General features: G+C 46.1%; 1 protein-coding gene across 1 annotated transcript in view; it reads right to left on the minus strand.

Moving 5' to 3' along the window:
- LOC146785616 (arylacetamide deacetylase-like) overlaps window positions 1–20,432 on the minus strand; it is a 350,497-nt gene that overhangs the window by 122,491 nt on the left and 207,574 nt on the right. The window contains exon 4 of the mRNA XM_085634879.1: window positions 11,584–11,755. Within this exon, the coding sequence (XP_085491005.1) occupies window positions 11,584–11,755 (172 nt within the window). The remainder of the gene's footprint in view (window positions 1–11,583; window positions 11,756–20,432) is intronic.

A 20,432-nucleotide genomic window follows, 5' to 3' on the forward strand; every position in this document is an offset into this window, starting at 1 on the left:
TCAGTGAATAAATATATATATATGTGGGCTTCTCAGCGAATTGCATCACGGTCAATGGAGTTCATAATACCCCCAAATGGGTCGGAGAAATGCGAACCTGTGCAATAAAGAATAAAATCTTGTCAGCTTATTGCTTAGCAAAGTTCGGAAACCAAAGATTGCTCCATAGAATACATCCAAACTTTGTTGCTCCATAATGTGGCCACTTGCATAAAGCACAACGGACTTGCCTTTATCCGCAATGGTGCTACTCCACGACCCGGCGGGGCCGTCATAGATTCAAAAACGAAGGTGCCTTCATGCGGAGTGCACTCCCAACAAGTGAATCACGGGAATGGAACAGCTTTGGTCACCAAAGAATGCAAATTTAATCTAAGCATGTCTTAGCCTGGGTCGTGGAGTAGCACCATTGCGGATAAAGGCAAGTCCGTGGTGCTTTATGCAAGTGGCCACATTATGGAGCAACAAAGTTTGGATGTATTCTATGGAGCAATCTTTGGTTTCCGAACTTTGCTAAGCAATAAGCTGACAAGATTTTATTCTTTATTGCACAGGTTCCCATTTCTCCGACCCATTTGGGGGTATTATGAACTCCATTGACCGTGATGCAATTCGCTGAGAAGCCCACATGGGCAGGATATAAAAACACGTCTGGAGACGGAAATGAACATTGTGACTGCATGCCGCCTATGAGGAAGGACTTTATGTTTGAAACGCGTCAGGCTAAGACATGCTTTCATTAAATTTGCATTCTTTGGTGACCAAAGCTGTTCCATTCCCGTGATTCACTTGTTGGGAGTGCACTCCGCATGAAGGCACCTTCGTTTTTGAATCTATGACGGCCCCGCCGGGTCGTGGAGTAGCACCATTGCGGATAAAGGCAAGTCCGTGGTGCTTTATGCAAGTGGCCACATTATGGAGCAACAAAGTTTGGATGTATTCTATGGAGCACTCTTTGGTTTCCGAACTTTGCTAAGCAATAAGCTGACAAGATTTTATTCTTTATTGCACAGGTTCGCATTTCTCCGACCCATTTGGGGGTATTATGAACTCCATTGACCGTGATGCAATTCGCTGAGAAGCCCACATGGGCAGGATATAAAAACACGTCTGGAGACGGAAATGAACATTGTGACTGCATGCCGCCTATGAGGAACGACTTTATGTTTGAAACGCGTCAGGCTAAGACATGCTTTCATTAAATTTGCATTCTTTGGTGACCAAAGCTGTTCCATTCCCGTGATTCACTTGTTGGGAGTGCACTCCGCATGAAGGCACCTTCGTTTTTGAATATATATATATATATATATATATATGGAAACCACAGTTCTGTAACGATCGAAGTTTTAAGGTCAACAAAACAGGTACGGACCTCCAACGTGGTGAAAAAATCTTTTTCTTTTATTGTGCAGCTTAAAAGTGCTAGTGCAAAATAATTCAATAGCAAGTGCCCAGCCTGACACGTTTCGACTGCCCAACGGCAGTCTTGATCACATATATATGGAAAGAGTTTTTCTGTGTAAAGCCCTCAAAAATGATCACCAAGTCCCGGAGGGTCACAGAAAGGAAGCACACCAAACAGCAGATTCAGGTTAGTTTCATGTTGCTCACTTCGTGTTTATTTGCTTTTTTTCTCTTCTTAGATTTTCAACATGCAAAGTGCAAAGTGCATCAGGTAACAACAAAACGACCTACGCGTTTCGGCAAATATATATATATATATATTTTTTTTTTCAGTGGAGAAACCAAAGGATTCAGGGATGTTATATTCAGATTTCACTCTTACAAAACCATTGGATGATGTCATCAGTGATATAATTTGACACGTCATCAGTGATGTCACTGACCACGCCATTAGTGATGTAATAATTGAGGTCACAAGCAGTGCATTGCAGGGGCATAAGTTAAAGTTAGCGCAGGTAACTATAACTACTGAATTTCAATGGTTTTGTAAGAGCGAATTCTGAGCCTAACTATATCATCCCTGTAACCTTTTTTTTTTCTTTAAGTGAATTTTTAAGGTTTTTCAAATTATATTTCCTAACTATAATGTCCCTGTAATCTTTGTTTTTTTAAGTGAATTTCTATTTTTTGTTAACTAGTAGTCACGTTTGTAGAATAGTAGAGAAAAGGGACAGGGCCTCCTACCAGCTCTCAGACTTACTGTAGGTAACAGGAAGCCCCCAAAAACCCTTAGCTTCCAAGAGGACTTTATCCCCCAACCAAGAGTGCATCAGGAGGCACGTTTGCAGAGTGGTGGAGAAACAGTGTGTGACCTACGAAGTCCTCTCCGCAAATATGCTTTGTGGGACTTCATGGAGGTAATAGGAGGGCTTGTAGGCCTCCAAGGACACTCAGCATCCAAGGGAACTTCTTCACCCAACCAGCAGTGCACCAGGAGGTACGTTTGCAGAATGGTGGAGAAAGGGGTCATGGCCTCCGAAGATCTCTCAGCAATCCTAATGTGTCAGACTTACTGGAGTTAACAGAAGGGCTTGTGGACTCCCAAGGACCATCTGGAATCAAGGGGACTTCAGCCCCCAATCAGCAGTGCTGCAGAAAGCACGTTGCATAGTGGTGGAGAAAGGGGTCGTGACCTCCGAAGTCCTCTCAGCAATCCCGCTGTTTGGGACTTACTGGAGGTAACAGGAGGGCTTGTTGACCCCAAGGACCCTCTGCAGCTAAGGGGAGTTTATCCTCAACCAGTTGTGCACCAGAAGGCATGTTTACAGAGTGGAGGTGAAAAGTAACCCTGGGCGTAGTTCGCAAAGTAGCACATCTTGAAGCTACGCAAAGTGCAGTTCGCACTACGCGAGCTACGCGTAGCACTTCGCGAACTGCGTAGTACCTTATTCGCACTGTGCCAGATGTCGTTTTCAATGATTGCACAGTGCGGACAAGCAACCGGCACTGTGCAATCATTAAAAATGGCATCTTGCACAGTGCGAGCTGTAGTTTTCTGCTGCTTGAGTAGATTTTTACTCGAGTGGCAGCTTTCTCAACGCGAACTGGTAGTTTCTCATCGCGAGCGGTCGCGAGCATACGCGACCACTCGCAATGAGACACCTGACCGCATCGCGTTGGGAATCTCGCCGGGAGGTTTATTTTCCATGCTCGCGATCGCCAACTTGATGTTGCTGATCGCGAACAAGGAAAAAGTCTCGCCGGGATGTCATTTTGCTTGCTCGCGGTCTCCAACTTGATGTTGAGGACTGCGAGCAAGCAAAAAATGACTGCAGCACTACGCAACACTACGCTACGTGTGTTCGCACTGTGCTACATGCAGTTCGCGTAGTGCGAAGTAGCGTGAACTTCGCAAACTACGCGAGCGTAGCGTAGTGCTTTGCCCAGACTTAGTGAAAAGGGGCAGGCCCACCAGCAACTTGCCAGAGTTTTTTATTAGAGGAGGGGGCCACATGACTCCCCCTTCCCTGGGCCAATTTTGGCCCTGTGGACCCCATCCCCTGGGGCCCAGCCATTTAAAACAAAATAAAAAAATTAAACTTAAAGGGAGGTGGACTGATCAGTCCCCCTCCAGGGCCGAGTTCGGCCCAGGAAACCATATCCCCAACCAGCAGTGCACCACAAAATGCTTCTGAAGGGTGGTGGAGAAAGGGGGCATGGCCTACGAAGTCCTCTTAACAATCCCACAGTTTGGGACTTACAGGTGGGTTTTTTGGCCCACAAGGACCCTCTGCAGCCAAGGGGACTACATCCCCCAACCAGTTGTGCACCAGGAGGTGTGTTTGGAGAGTGGAGGTGAAAGAGGGCGTGGTTTCCGGTGATATGAGAGCATTTAATTTTTTTTTATTTATTAGTAGAGGGGGCTGCATGGCCACTCTTCCCTGGGCCAATTTTGGCACCGGGAACAACTTCATTTGGGGCCTAGCCTTTAAAAAAAACATTTTTTTAAACTTAAATCGAGGAGGGCCGAGCGCAGCCACTCCTGGGCTAAGTTCATCCCTGGATACTCCATCCCCAAGGGCCTGGCCTCTACTGTGGGTGCCCTGGTCCCACCCAGGACACCCTCTCACCACTAATGGGGTCCACAGGATGAGCCTAAAGGCCCTCAAGGACACTGCCAGCCCATTCCTTCTGGGGGAGCTGGCAATGCATTTACACATAGAGAGCTGTTGAACATATTGCTCCCCTTGTGTAAAAGATATTTTACTCCACTTCCAGTAAGCAAAAGCATTCTTAATGCTCTTGCTTGCTGGAACTGGAGCACAGTTTGCTATGGCTTCAATGGAACTGTAAAGCTCCTGCCAAGCCATAGCAAACAGATGTGTCCTGGGGGTGGGCACCCTGGGTTATAACATGAGCCGCCCCCTGGGAGTTGGTGGTCCCCTGAGCAATATTAAGCCCCAGGAGAGTGCCCCCTACCTTATTAAAAAGATGGCACCAAGACCTGACCCACTCAAATAATTCAAAGTGATCCAAGGATCCCACCAAAAGTTTTTTTAAATGCATTTTTTGCCCTGCTGGGCCCCTGTGTGACCCCCCATCAAGAATCCTAGTGGGACAGGGTATTTCTACTCTGCCCCCTTCCCTTTTTTATTTTTTTCTGCAGGTTCCAAGATGTCTGCCAACACTTTCTGGTTTGAAGTGTTGGCAGCCAATCAGATCTCAGCAAGAGATCATAATGGGTCGCGGATCCTCCTGGTCCCTATATATACAATTTGAAATTTCTTTAAATGACTCCACAACTACTGAACAGATTTACACCAATTTACAAAAAGGGCACTTTCTGGACCAACAGCTACCTTTCTGCCAATTTGGTGTATATCCATTCAGCAGTTTGGGCTGTAGCCGTGTCTAAAGTTATTATGGAAATTAACATGAAGAAATCATAATGTGGGATGCTCCTTTTTCTTGGCCCTGCCTGATGGATCACCCCAAAACTTCCAAGACTTCAGCTGGAGTGAGTGGCAAACTAGTTTATAAAATTTCACCAGGATTAGTCAAATGACACCAAAGTTATTGGAAAATGTAAAAATGTTCTTCCTATGGAAACTACATCCTAATTATAACTACCTACTGGAGCTTGCAGAACCTCAGATTGGACGGCGCAGAAAAATGGATCTTCAAGCTAGAAGACAACTCCTCTTCATTCACTAAACAACTGGAAAAGGTGGAGAGGTTGCTCAAGACTGCTGTGGTCAAGAAGGAAGACCTGGAGGGCAGGTCCAGCTGTAATAATATCTGAATAATGAGGGTGGCAGTCTACAGACATGGGCCTGCCGGACACGTTAGTTAAACAACTACTGCTTGACCTCTTTGACAAAAACAACTTCACAAGCATCTGTGTCATAGAGTGGGCTCACAGCTCCCAGGGTCCTCAAACTCCATCCGGAGCACCTCCCATGGCCATTGATAGCATGCCTTCTCAACTATCAAAACCGGGATATTGTTCTACGTCCGGATCAAGAGCATGCTCCTCCGACATTACAAGGCTCCACTATTGTCATTTACCTGGATTTTACATTAGCGATGCAGGAGGAATGATGGAAGTAAGCTGCTGTCAAGAGCACCCTCTTTAAGCAGGGTCTCAAATACAGGATGCTTTACCCGGCATGACTATGGATCAAGGTCAATTGTACAAGGCAGATTTTTTCTTTCCCAGCTGAAGCAGTCAACCTTTGCTGGCAACATGATGGGGGCATAGATGTTCAAGTTGAAACTCCCCTACCCATCCCCGACTGCTGGAATCACTGATGTCGATCATCCTGCAGCTCAGTGACTTGCTTATGTATTAATACACTTCCCCCAGCCCTTGTGGTGGTGGCTACCGAAACACCACACCTTGATGGCTGGGTGCACTGAGTTTCAGCTATATGCTCTCTATCACTCACAGATCTTGGGACCTGCTGATGTACCCATTACACTTTTAGGCAATGTTTTGTCACCACCTTCAATAGTTTACATTGCCTTTCTACCTGCTGAGACAGTTCTTGTTTCGTATGGGGATTCACTGAATATTTTGCAGTTCAGCATGGATGGAATGGGTGGGATTTAGTCAATGTTTAGTTATTGTTACACTGACTTTCTTTGTCAGATCACATTAATGAATTTTATGCATGCACATTACAGTGTCATTTTGATCAGGACTTTGTGTAATGGAGGGATCACCTAGACAGGTACACTCCATGTAGCTGGCATTAATGACATGGAATATCAGAGCCCTAAGCAACTGCTGCAAAGAGAAGCAAGTTGTTTCCTATCTGAAGCAACCCATAGGTGATATTGTAGCCTTCGGGGACGGTGATAACAATGTCCGGTCTGGAGCAGGGGTTAGTCCAGGTTTCCATGAGGAAAGAGATGTTGGGATAAGTGGCATCTAGGAGGTCACCAGATTTCTGTGGCGTGTTTGTGGAGGATCGCACATTGAGGAGGATGCTGTTGAGCTGGTTGGGTGTGCAGCAGGAGGAACTGGCATGTTGGCATGGGAGAAGGCTTGGTTGCAGGAGAAGGGTCCATGGGTCTTCTTTGGTAATGCTAGGTGGCAAGCAGTATGGCGTCCAGAGTTGAGGGCAAGGAGGGTGCTAGTGTCGTATCATAGGAATGCCCAAGAACAAGAGTCGCTGGTACTGGGCGCAGTCCAGGCACAGAGAGGCGCAGACAGGCTTGCCTTTGTTGTGCCCGTGGCACCACAGCAGTGCGTCCATTGAGCAGCCATTCAGTGGCCGTCATTAAGTAATGTTGCTGGGGGCTGGACAGCTGGGAGGTGGGAAAATGTGAAAGCGGTAAGGGGCAATGGAGGGGGGCGCAGGAGATCGCAGCGGCAGGGGCGACGAAGGGGAAAACAGGCAAAAAACTGAAAAATGTAAAGAAAGGCAAAGCCAAAAGGCAGAGGTAGAATTGTAATAGGAGAAGAGAAAAGCAGAAAGAGAGACAGAAGGACAGCCCTAGCAGCAGAGTAGTGATACTCTGCCACTAGACTACCAGGGAGACGGTGCAGGCAGGAGCCTGCAGGTAGAGGAGGGCCTTGAATGGCTGACCTCTGGGTCAGCAGCAGCAATAGGGACAGCAGCTGCCAGATGAAGCTCTGCTGTGAAAGGAGCAAGACCACTAAAAGGATAAAAGGTGTTCCTTAAACTGTCACCCAGTACCCAACCGAGTCCTTGCCCCATCATGTACAGATGCCACTTCCTGTTACATCCAACCACCGCTCACTCTCAAATCCTGCAGGCCTACTCTTGTTTGCTCCCTCTCCCTCACCTCAGTCCCCTCACATCCAAAACAGCAGACAACAGCAGCCAATAAAGCAAATGTAGGCACGCCAGGTAGGGAAGTCCAGTCAAGTTTATTTGATCAAAACCTTTATTTTCACTTTTTTTATCGCTTTTTGTTCCTTATTTACATATACTGTCCAGCCAACATGTTTCACTCCATAAACTGTAGGAACTTCATGGGCTTAATCATCTATGTCAGTAAGTAGTGTGGCCAAAGAAAGTTCGATATCCTTATTCCAGCTCAGTATCCTGGCAGATTAGGAATTTTTCCAGGGCATCACATGCCCAGTGTTGGATACCCTGCTATGTATCCTTCTCCAGGCTTCACTGTATCCGTATACAGCAGCCAAGCCTTGTCTCCCAGCTAGAAACAAGCTGCACATTCAAAAACAAATTATCTTGAGCAGAGGCCCTAAAACCCACTTGTACCATGGAGTGTGCCCAGGCTCTCACAGACTGCCTTGCTGAAGTGGAGATGGTTTGGCTTACTGATGGACAGCAACAGTTCTTGAGAAATCCCATCTCTAGTGAGGAGATAAAAGAGGCCACTGATGCCCTTTGCAGTGGGGCCCCTGGCCTTCATGGCCTCACTGGTAACTTTGTAAAAGCCTATGAACATTTGCTTGCACCTCTCTTGCTGGAAGTGTACGCAGAGGTGCTCGAGGCAGAATCTATTCCACCCTCGCTCCAAGAGGTGGTGATCATGCTGCTCCTGAAACTCGGTAGGACACCCAACCTATGTTCCTCATACATGCCCATCTTCCTTCTTAAACATAACAACAAAATACTTGTTAAAGTTATTGATACCCATTTGGCTTTTCTTATGGAACACATATTATCCCCAGTGCAATTGGGTTTTGCCCCACACTGATCAACTGCCATAAACTTGCGCACCATTTTCACTGTATTGAATCAAATTTTCCCTGGCCTCCCTGTATTGGTTACCCTTCTTGATGCAGAGAAGGATTTCGACTCACTGGAGAGGACGTTCCACACCATGATCTTGCATAATCTCAATATCCCGCGTGGGTTTCTAAATCTCATTGCACTGCTCTACGCAGATCCTGTGGTGCATATCCAAATCAATGGTACTCTTTCAGATCTGTTCCCTGTGACTCGGGGTACTTTCTAGGGCTGCCCTCTTTCTCTGTTGCTTTTTATTATTTCTATGGACCTACTGGTCTGGCATTTGCAGGAGAAACATCTTTACCATAGGATGCTGTTCTGGTTGGGCCCTTATTGATCTCTTTATATGCTGAGGATATGCTACTTTTTGTGCAATACCCAATTAGAATATGCCCCTGCTTGTACAGGTAATAGTCTAATTTGGCAGCTTCTCTGGTCTGCTTATCAATTGGGTGATGTCTGGGCCCTTTCCCCTCACAGGCGTGACAAGCCCATGCTTGTTGGAATACCCTTTCGCTTGGTGTACTAACTCCACTAACTACCTGTGTATTGTACTCCACAGACAGAAAGAAACTATCATCCAGCTCAATTACAGTCCAGTTACTGATACACTTGCCGTGCAAGTGGGAAATTGGATTTAGTTACAATTACCTTTGGGTGGCCGCATTCCTATCATTGAGATGATAGTGCTACGTAACTTTCTGTACTTGTTCACCAACATTCCAATTCCATTGACTGACTGATTTTTGACACACTTAAATGCCTTTTGATCTAAATGATCTGAGCAGGTAGTAGGCCCTGGATCATGGTATTGACTTTGCCTTATGATAGAGGCAATTTTGGATGTCCAGATCTCAAGTTTTATTTCTTGGTTGCGCAATGCTGATTTGCACAACAATGGTACCATGAAAATACTTATCTTCCGTATCTCAGGTGGGGAGAGAGCAGGCTGGTGACATCTTGTTTCCCTCCATCCTCCCCGTGTGACCGCATTGCTATCCCGCTGATATCCAGACCTCCTCTATTACCTGTTGGACTTGGAGAAAGCTAAGGCGCAAGCAGGATGGGAGACTGCTTTACTCTCCATCTATTCCTCTGATGATCATTCCTTGGCTCTCACTTATGATGGAGAGGTTGGTATACCGTACCCTGCTTCATCACCATCTCCAAACTATGGGCAACCTGTTCTCACAAGGCCATTTTCTTACGCAAGCAGATATTGCCAATCTCCATGACACAATCCCCTTGGACGGTTTCCTACTCTCCGACTACATTATACTGGGCACAATAAACTCCTCTCCTTCCCAGTGGAGCCAGACGACTTTCTTCTGCTGACCCTTGTTATCACTTCCCCTGATGCCACAAGGCTAGCCATTCCATTGTTATTTAGGCCAAGAACTGAGGGGTGAGGGCAGGGTTGCCTGGTAGAGAGACTTGGGGCATCCAATACCTGAGGCAATGCAGCAGTTCTGCTGTAGTCGAGCAAAACATGTATCCTCTCATCATCACCACAAATGACTACACTATATGTTTTTGCTTCAAGCATACGTGCACCAGAGAGATAGGACAGGATTGATACTGCCTTGGTCCCACTGGTTCCCAAACATCAGGCTGACCTTGCTAACTTTATACACCTTGCCTGGACATGCTCCGCGATCCAAGCATAATGGACTAAAGTCTTGACAGTCATAATAGCCATGACTGAGAGAGTTGTTCCCCTTAGTCCTCTCTAGGCTCTCTTGAGCTATGTCAAAGATTTTTCACCGAACATCCGGTCGTGGACTGCCATGACAATGTTGCTGCTAAGCAATGCATAATGATACACTGGGGAGGTAGATTCCCTCCGAAAGATAGAGACTGGCTGTGTGTAATGATACATTTTGTAAAGATTAACAGCCTAAGTTCTGAGGAATTGTGTAGGATTGCTCTGCAAGTCATCTTGGTACTCCAATGTAAAAGGGCAGTAATCCACTGTATTTATGAAATATGGTGCATTCCTGACCTTTCCCCCTGCGCTGGTGCACAATTAGCTGCCTAGCACCAAAGTACGTGGTGCAAGGGTGCCTCTGGTGCCTCAGTTGCAGGCACGATTGTTTTTGTGCAGGAAGGGGCACCTTCCCGCACAAAAACAATCCAGAGAGGCATTTTTCAGTTTCCATGTGTGCTGCATTCTGCAACACACATGGACAGTGGAAAACAATAGGAAAAATACAAATATTTTTCCCTGTTATACTTGCTCTGAAGGGTAAGGTTTTGGTGCTGCCCACGTATAAGTGAATAAGGAAGTCTGGGACAGCATAAAAATGTCAACAACTTCGGACCCACATACCTCAATGAGAGAATATCCTTTAACGTACCCAAGAGGAACCTCTGCTCCACCGACCTGGCCCTGGCAGAGGTCCCTCGCATCCGCAAAAACAGAACAGGCGGGAGAGCCTTCTCCTACATCGCAGCCAAAATATGGAACGAGCTCCAGGTGAACCTCAGACGCTCCCCCACCCTCAACACATTCAGGATGGACCTCAAGAACTGGCTCTTCGACTGATCTGGAGCTGCTCCATCCCCCCTCTCCACCAGTGCCTTGAGACCCTCACAGGTGAGTAGTTTGCTTTATAAACCCCTGATTGATTGAAATTCCATTGGGTGCTGCATGGGAAAACCGATTGCAATGCCCATGGAATGCCTCCTTGACACAGAGTAAGGCAAGTCAGTGACCTGCGCTGCTTTTTCTTCCTCTATATCTACGAGGCCATGCAAAGCCATGCAGAGTAGCTTTGCGTTGCCTCATAGATATGATTGAGAGGCTTGCACCACCTGAGGATCAAAAAAAGTGATGCTCTGGTGGTGCATGTCTCTCATAATTAAGCCCCCATTTGCGCTGTTTATTTCTGGAAGGCATCCACCATACAGCTGTTGGTTTCTTCTCAACAGCAGGCACTATAGTCGTAATAATTTCTATCTTTTCAATAGCATCATTATTATACTGACATCACGTTTGTAGGTCTGTATGTGTTTGTGTTGGAAGATTAGGATGAAGGTGAAGATTATAGCTGAGTTCATACCATGCCGTCCAGAATAATAAACTTGCGAGAGAAGTCATCTTTTTCTCTAACAAAATATTTTTGGGGAGAAAATAACTTAGATAACTGTTCATGGTCTCCGCTAAACCAAATATCTTACTCCCTGTAATGAGGTTAAAACATTTTTATAAATATTTAGAAAGAGAAAACAATGCAAATGACGCGTCTCCATTAAGACACTGTCCCCAATAAACTAACACAGAAGACCTTAAGAAAAGTGAGAAGCTTGCCATGCTGAATAACATTTTAGTTATTTTAAATTTCGTAATTTTTTGCACACCCTTGACATATTAAGGAAAGCACATTTCTAACATTTTTAAAATTATTATTACATAAAAATATATTTATAAACAAGAATACTTTACCTGTTGTGTCACAGCTGCAGCCAGGTTTCCTCCAGCACTGTCCCCAGAAACACATATTCTACCTGGGTCAACATTGTGCTGATCAACAACTTCTCTCTGTAGAAAAAACTTTGCTGCGGCATATGCATCTTCAAATGCTGCTGGAAATTGATGTGCAGGAGCTTTTCTATAGCTAGGGGAGCGAAAACACACACACTTAAAGACTTTGCTGTAGAAATGGCAAAATACTTTGTCCCTTTCTATCTCAGCGTGGATGGCACTGTGCTAAACCTATGCTTAAAGACTTTGATAGAAAAGCAAACATTTGAGGTGAGCAAATTTAGAGTGTCGCTAGTGTTGAGGGTGCTCTATAAAGGAGCTGCTTTTCACCTAAACTTGAAAGCTATGCAGAGTTCTCTGCTTCTTTCTTACAGAATTTGCGAAATTCACTTTTGCAAATTATCGCGAAAATGTTAAAAATCTCCGCAAACACGCAGAAATATCGCGAAGATGCGAAAGTTTTTTTCCCGCCCGTTCGCGGTATTTTCTGCGTGGTCGCGGCTTGCCAACTTACCCATGCAGTTGCTCGCGGGCTCCGCCATCTTGTTTTCACTTGTCTCGTGGTGCATGATCGCGAGAAAAAAGACGTGATCGCGCGACGAATGACGTTACTGCGGGCGCGAACTGTCGCGAGACAGCGCAAATGGCTACCAACAATCCAACATCTCGTGGAGAACGCGACCGGATCGGGAAAACGTGTCAGCGAAGGCGGGGATTCAGGTAAGGCGATCGCGCGCACGCGAGAATGTATTATTTTACAGCGCGAGCAAGCAAAAAATTTCCGGTAAAATGTGGATTGCGGAAATTTTGACATTTTCGCGCTCTCCGCGGAACGTGAAAATGTCAAATTATCGCAATTTCCGCAAGCGGGACGGAAAAATAGCCCAGGCCTAGTTAGGACCTATTTTCCATGGGAAATCTGCAACATTCTATTCCCAATAAGTCTGGCGCCGATTGATGAATCTTCGCGAAATCTTCCAAACTTTTGGCCAGCTCCAGTCCGCTCCTATCCTGAAAGTCTCGGGGTGATTCGTCAAGCGGGGGCCGAGAAAAAAAGGGGTTCAAAAACACGTTTTCCCCATGCATTTTCCCATAGGACCTTTAGCCGCAGCTACAGCCCAAAACTGCTGAATGGAATTACACCAAATTTGGCAAAGAGTGTCAGGGTTTAGCCTTCGCGCCTGCCTAAAACTACATTTCCCAGGTTCACTGGGTTTCGAACTACCGTTCCCAGCAGCCCTTGCTGCAGGACCGGATATAGGGAGGCAAGGCAGTGGAGAAGACGTTCGTGATTTTGTGGAGTGTAACGGGAGCGGCTGCTCTCGTTTTCCGGAGTTTCTGAGTGGCTGCAGTGTCCGATGAGCGGGTGCAGTTCCGCTTCGCTACGAACAGGTATCGTTTTTTTCTGAATGAATCAACGCGCTTGAAGCAGCATACGAGCGGGCGCTTCAGGAAGTGTTCCTGAGCCTGGTTACTGTCAGCGGAACTAAGTTAGAGTTCTGACAGTGGATTGCTGCTCATGGGAGCTGACAGGGTGTTTGTTGTCCTCTGGAGGTATTGTGTGATGGATGCAAGTGGCGGAGTGCAAGGGGAAGGCATCCTCTGCATTACCGTCACGAAGTAAGCTCTCCTCCTTTCGGATTACAAGTGCCAACGCGGACGGCTGTAGTTGATCACTACGCCCTACCGTGTTTGGAGGAGTCTAGGTCCGGAGGGAGTTTTTGTTATGCAACCGGAGTATATGAAGTAATATACACCCAGACCGTTCTTTTCAGTTCTTCATAAGAGCTTTGGGTTTCAACCAGGAATAGGATCTATGTTACGATTAAACTTACAAGATTGAATCCATTGGGGTCCTAGTTGTACGTTGGCGAGGGTAGGTTACGTATTGTACTACTTCGTACTGTTGAGCTGGAGGGCGATATAACATTGCCAACTAACGGGGTTTTTGTGTTCTGTAGGGCGAGGGGATACCAGGAGAGTTCCATCGATGTGAAGCTATTAAGCAGAGTCAATTCAGGTGAACCATCATTTATTTTAGCGAGACTTTACTGAGAGTAGTATGTAGTCAATGTATTAACCTGTGTGTCTTGTTTTCCAGCTTCCTTTCCCTGCTGACCCTTCCTTTCCCCTCCTAAGGTTTTTTCCCCTTTTAGGGGTTTTTTCCCTCGCCGTATCGTTCGAACACCCTGTATCAGTATATACTTCAGGGTGTTTGGACGGTCCGGAGGTGGAGCTTATTGCTGCATCTGGATTCTGCAGAGTGAGAACCAGACAAAGAGGTAGTCCTCAGTTCAGACTCGTGCCTTTTGCTTAAATGGTGTCAATCTGTTGAGTAGTTCCTGAGAAAATTATAGTTAAAAGTACATATATATCTATGGCCTCGGAGGATCCGCGCATCCTATGACCACCCTGAGCGCACCCTCTGCGCACCCTGTGCGCATCCTCCCGATCATGCGCTGAATGCTAATTGGCTGTCAAGTGGTTGTCAACATTCGAAACCAGGAACTCTTGGCAGCCATTTTTTGCCTCTGTAGAAGCGAGGCTGAAGCAGTCTGTGGATTGAGTGTGTAAAACATATAAAGGGGGCAGGGTAGAAATACTCTGACCCTCTAGACGTGCTTAGGGGGTCCCAGAAGGACTCCCAGGACCCCTTTTTTTAATGAAAAAACTGCAAAATGCGCGCTGGGTGCGCAGATCCGGCCGTAAAAATAAAAAAACAAGCGCGGGCTCCCGTGCTTCTTTAATAATTAGCCCCCGGGGGCAAAAACCGTAAAAATTAATGGGGGGCCCAGGGGGGCCCCCCAGCCCCGGGGACCGCTACCTCCCGGGGCTACAAAATAAATGGGTGGGGGGCTCAACGGCCTCCCCAAGCCTTGGAGACCACCACCCCCCGGGGCTTTATTTTTTGAGGGAGGGGGGCTGCGTGGCCCCAGTCCTGGAACCCTCAAGAGTCCTGGGGACTGCCACGCCCCAGGGCTGGCTCCTGCAGTATTCTGGGGTGCCCAACCCCAGGACACTGTTGTTTGCTATGAGAGGACGGGAGTCTCCCGCCCTCCCATAGTAAACTTTGTTTGGATTTTGAAAGAGAGATCAGGGAAACCTGCTCTCTCTTTCAAAATCCAAACCATATTTTCTTTTCCACACGGGGAGCTGCATGTCAGCAGCTCCCCATCTGGAAAAGCAATGCTGGCTCCCGCAGGAGGCCGGGAGCCAGAGGGACCGTGGGGGCGTTGGGGCTCTCCCCACGGTCCCCAACATTTTTTATAAGCCCCAGGGGATGGGGTCCCCGGGGATAATAAAAATTAGTGATAGGGGCTATTTTTTTTAACGGTAAAATTAGGAGTCGGGCATCCAGTGTGGCTCTCAGCGCACCCCCCTGGTGTGCACGCATTGGGTGCACGACTCCTACTGCGTTGGGTGTACGATTTCCCTCGCGTAGGGTGCGTGACTCCTAATGCGTTGAGTGCGTGACTCCAAGCAAAAAATATCAAGCTTATGTGTTTCGTTCTTGAGTGGCTCTAAAATGAGCCGTTGTGTTCACTGAGAGTTTTTAGTACTTATAAGTAAGTACCTATTCAGAGTCTAAAGTTGTTGAGGAAGACTCTGGTACCCTCATCAGTGAAATGCACACCATCTCTCCTATAGATCTCTTGCATATGAAAACGCAGATTGTTGTTGTAAATGGGCCCCATTCTATAGTCTCGGAGAAAAGCAGAAACAGATTTATTCACATGTTTCCTAGCTTTCTCAATCTGTGGACAAAAATGATTGGACCAGTTCCATTTCTGCCTTTGGCATATGTTAGACAAAGGCAGTTTGGGGGAAAAGTGAAATCAATTCTGCAAAGGTGTCCTTGATAAGCATTTCCAGACCTACCCCAGTCAAAGTGCCTAGGTCATTGCCACCACAGTGCACAATTATGAGGTCAGGGTGTTGGAGATGCAAAAAGGATTTTACCAATGGCATCAATTGGTGACACTTTAACCCTCTCTGTCCAATCCATTTAATGTCTACATTTGGCAAACCTAGGTCTTTGTGAATGCCTTTGTTCTCTGCCTACCTTTGGCACCAGAAAATATAGTTGTGTCCCACAATCCACACTCTAAGCATCTTGAAGGGAGGTCTGGATGCACTTCTATTGTTTTTTTTTCTAAAATGGATAAGATGCAGTTTTGAAAAAAGAAAAGAAATGATTGGTTGTTTGACAACATTCTACACTGAAAACTAGGATGCATGTTTCTGTTTTTTAAATGCATTATTCTTATTGATTAACAAAAACTGATTGAAAGGAACATTATATAGGATAGGCTGATATGTTAAAAAGTAAAGCACACTTGCTGTTTTGATTAGCAACATTGAGTGCTGAACTTGTGACCTGTGTGCTCAGTTAAGTGTTCCATGAACTGTTTCTATGGTAACAGGCAGAAGGCAGATTGGGGGTAGGGTTCAAATTTATGTCATTTGGAAAGGGTTGAAATGTGTAACCAATAGAAATGTGTGTTTGATTTTGAATAAATGTGGGAAGGAATGTGATTTGGTGTTTACATGTATATGTGTGCAAAATGAGAGGGAAACATTGCCATTCTTTGGTTTGTCGTACTTTAGAATTTGGGACCGCGTAGGAGGCAGGGCCCTACCCCTGTCTATCCCGGTATTAGTGAACCGCGAATGGTTAATGCGGTATGTACAAGTGCTTTTTGTAACGTTTTAGCTATGAATGCACTGTGTATACGCTATTTCACATCACTACGTGGGTTCCATTTTGTATCGGTGGCCATCTTATGGTTGCCCTCACATAGGCTATATAGCATGAAGCCAATACGGGCCTTTTAGAGCACATGTGCCTTTCTTTGACTTTTCTGTGACCTGGGCAGCTTGGCTCCGCTGCCCCAGGTCAAACTGGTCTCACGAGTTCCCCGTCCTCTGGCCACCTGTGATTAGCATCAGGGCTTGACATACCATAAAGTCTTTTCATCCTACACGAGCCTCCAGCTAATCTCTTTCGCACCTGACTGTTCCTGCTTTATGGCTTGTTTTCCAAACAGGAGATGCTCATGTTTATTGGGGCCTATCGATATCTGATGTGGGATCTGAGCCTTGCTGTGTAAATAATTACGGGCTGGCTTAACTGGAATGTGGGATGGTCATCATGACTCTGCCTTTTTGTTTGAAATGTATACATGTAATGGCCATATCGTAAACTAAGGAATGTATGCCTGAGGCAGGATATTCTGTATTTAAGAAGAATCCCGTTTCTATGATTTTCAGCAGTCTCCTGAGAACATACACGCTGTTGTACTTCTAGGACGCCTGTAATTGGTCTGCAGCCAATAAACTGATCTTTGACTTCACCCAAAAGACTCTGTGTTTCTGTAGGTCTGAAACAGGAAGAACCCCGAAGTCATAGGGTGTGTTCCCCTGCACCGCTGGGCTTAAAATACCCAGTACTTCAGTTGGCGCCCAACTCGGAACGATTTCAGCGGTACCGGTCCAAGCCAGAGGTTCGTGAGGAGCTTCGTGTGGAAATTCTGGAGGAAGGCCGCCACTTCATCGACCCCTTCATGTCGACGTGGTCCGAAGGTCTTTTCTGCGAGGATCTCCGCGACCCGACGGCTACGAAGGACTGCTGCCCTGATTAATCGCCCTGTTTTGGACCCTTGACGATTTTGGTAGAGCGAAACAATCGAGAGAGTCTTCTGGTGACGCCATTGATCATCGATATTCAGTTAAGTATAAGTGGAGCGTCTCCCAATTTGTTTGGTATCCTTCGGGATAATTTTGGTTTATTTGGAGTTTGCAAACCCCAAAGCCAGAGGACTCGTGTATTCACGAGACTATCGTAATCGATAATCCTTTGAAGTTTGGAACTAGACTAGTGAGCGAAGATGCCTGGTGCTAGTGTATTTGGTAATTGGTTTTGTTTGAGTTGTAGAAGGGATTTCCAGTTGGAGGATTCATGTCCGGTTCTTCCAATTGGAACTCCAACTTATGAGCTGTATGTAAAACATGGCGTGGGCCCCATTGCATATAATGAAATATGGATCCGATACACCAGAAAGGACGGTGTTTTAAAATGGCCCCAAAATGGTAGTTTTGATACAGATATCTTAGATAATTTGGAAGTTAAATTGTTTAAAAAGAAAGCCGGGCCGGCGATGTTTGATTCTTTCCGCCTATGGCGAAAGGAAGCCAAACAGAAGGAAATTAAGCTAGCAAAGAGGAATAAGAGAGAGAGAGGTATGTCAGTGATGCAAGCAGCTGTGCAATTTAAAGATAATGAGGAGGAACAAATGAAGGAACAGTTACATAGGCAGCGCAAACTAGGGATTGATAAATGTTACCCTGTTTTGTCACCCCTTGTGCAAGATGACACACAAGAGAATGAGAAAGATTCCCTAATGTCCCATTTGTTAAGTTCGCCACCCCCATATGCGCAAAATGCCACCGCACCTCCACAGCTTGTGAATGCGCAGCCTCCAGTAAATATGCCGCAAGCCTTCCCACAGGCGCCAGCTCCTCTTCAGCTGGCTCCTATCCCTGCAGTGCAGCCCTCTCAAGAGCCGCCAGTTTTGCTACCTGTTACCCCCGTGCTTCCTGAAACTCTGCCTAGCACGCCAGCGGCTTCCCCTGGCGCTCCTTCTTACACTACCCAGGTACCTGTATCTGAATCTGTTTTTCTTCCCTCTGTCTATCCCCCCGTTTTTGCCTCAACTTCTCCTTCAGCATGACAACGACTAGCTAATGTAGTTACTAGTCTAATGTCGCCTTTCTTTGGGTCATCTAGTGCGACTCCTGCCTTACAGCGTAAGCAATTGCGCAGTCAGCTGCCTGATTCTGACGAGAAAGAGGTGTTAGATCATCTGGCACGTAGGTGGATTGGTTTCCCTTCATGCTATGATGTGGAATCAGTTGTTGACGTGTTTCATCAATGGGATGCCCCGAAACAGAGGTATGTGTTCGAGAAAATGTGTGAAATTCTCTGTGAGGAATTGGATGATCATGGTAGAGATCCAAGCCCGCAGGAGTTGTGTCAGGTGAGATTCGATTTTGGAAAAGGTACGATTGTGGGCCCCGATGTCAATAGAGCAGTTGCGATCTTATTATCCTTGAGGAATGATGATTGTCAACAGCCGTTGTTTACACAAGATTTCCCTGTGGGGAGAAAGGGAAAAGCGCGACAATACCCTATGAGAGAAGTCCCTCCGGTATGGAAGGAAGCTGTTGCGGCTGATGCCGCTCATGGTATTGCTGCTATGCCAGCACATTTTCAGCGTGTTTGGGTGCATGTCCCATGGAAGCGATCTGAGGTGTTAGCGCTCAAGCAGACATTGCCTGATCCCCGTAAAAACCCTGCAGGATATTATAAGGAGTTATCACAAACTGCAGAATCATGTGTCATGAATCTAGCCGATATAGATATGTTGTTTGGAAATGTTGTTCCACAGCCTTTATGGGGATCCATCCGTAATACGGATCATGCTGCAGAGCTAGGGGGTACATGGGCTAATATCGTTGCTGCAGACGCTAGACAAGTTGGTGGTGCGAAACCTGAGCCTTTGGAAGCAGAACTCCCTGGTAGAATTATTACCTACATGAAAACTATAATGCCCGCGATGCGCGTAAATTGGGATAAACTATCCGCATGTAAGCAGAAGAAAGATGAGACAGTGTCTGATTTCTTTACCAGGTTTGAAGAAACGTTTATCGACCACAGTGGTCAAGACATGAGCACTGAAGGTGGCCAACGGTTATTTGTTGATAAATTTGTGCAGAATCTACTTCCTGAGTTGTGTAAGAAATTAAAAGACTCAGAGAGTTCTTGGGCTGTTTCCTCTTCAGTGCAAATACTGGCTACTGCACAGTATTATGAGAATAGAGACAAAGATGAGAAGGATAGAACAGATAAGAAAACGAAAGAACTAAAAACAAAGGTCCTCTTGCAGCAGGCTTATCCGCCACGTGGAGGACAGAGTAATTATAGGCAAACACAAGGTATCTATCAGCAACCCCAACAATTTCAGAATAGTCAGCAAATGAACGGGTATTATCAACCACGAATCCCTGTAGGTCCCAACCAATGTTCATATTGCAAAGAGGAAGGTCATTTTAAATATAGTTGCCCTAAATTAATGCAGCGTAACAGTAATGCGTATGGCGCAAGAGGTAGAGGTGGCCAGCAAGCTCCTAGAGGCAGAGGGCGTGGAAATATTCCCCAGAACGCGCGTCCTCTTCCGCCTCAAAATACCATAAATAGCTTCGATCAGCAAGCCAACGCGACTGGTAATACAGCTCAGTACTACAATAATGATTATTATGCGGAAGACGACAATGTAGAAGATAATGATTACTAGGACGGCCGTAGACAGAGAGAGGGAGTTGTTTCAGTGCCAGCGGATCAGAGCGGACCTTATGTTAAAATAACTACAGCAAATGTAACGGAGCCCTTTCTGCTGGATACTGGTGCTGCAAAGAGTTCAATCATGCATTCAAAACTCCCTGGCGCGCCTTTGTCTGGCGAAATAAATGTCTCAGTAGGTTTTTCTGGCGCCCCAGTTAGGAACCCGATTTCTAGTCCTATGTCACTTTCTGTTGGACCGTGTGAGCTAAAAGCACCCCTCATTCTAACAACAGGTTGTGGTGAAAATTTGCTAGGCTAAGATTTGCTAAAAAGATTGCATGCAACGCTATATTGCTCTCTCTCAGGAGTACAACTTACATTAGGTAAGAAAGTGATTTCCCCGATGTATTTGTCTAAAAATGCAATGCCACCTGAATTATCATCCCTTCCGGATGTCCTTTGGGATACT

Source organism: Triturus cristatus, chromosome 11 (genome assembly GCF_964204655.1).
Source record: "Triturus cristatus chromosome 11, aTriCri1.1, whole genome shotgun sequence".
Taxonomy (NCBI): Eukaryota; Metazoa; Chordata; class Amphibia; order Caudata; family Salamandridae; genus Triturus; species Triturus cristatus.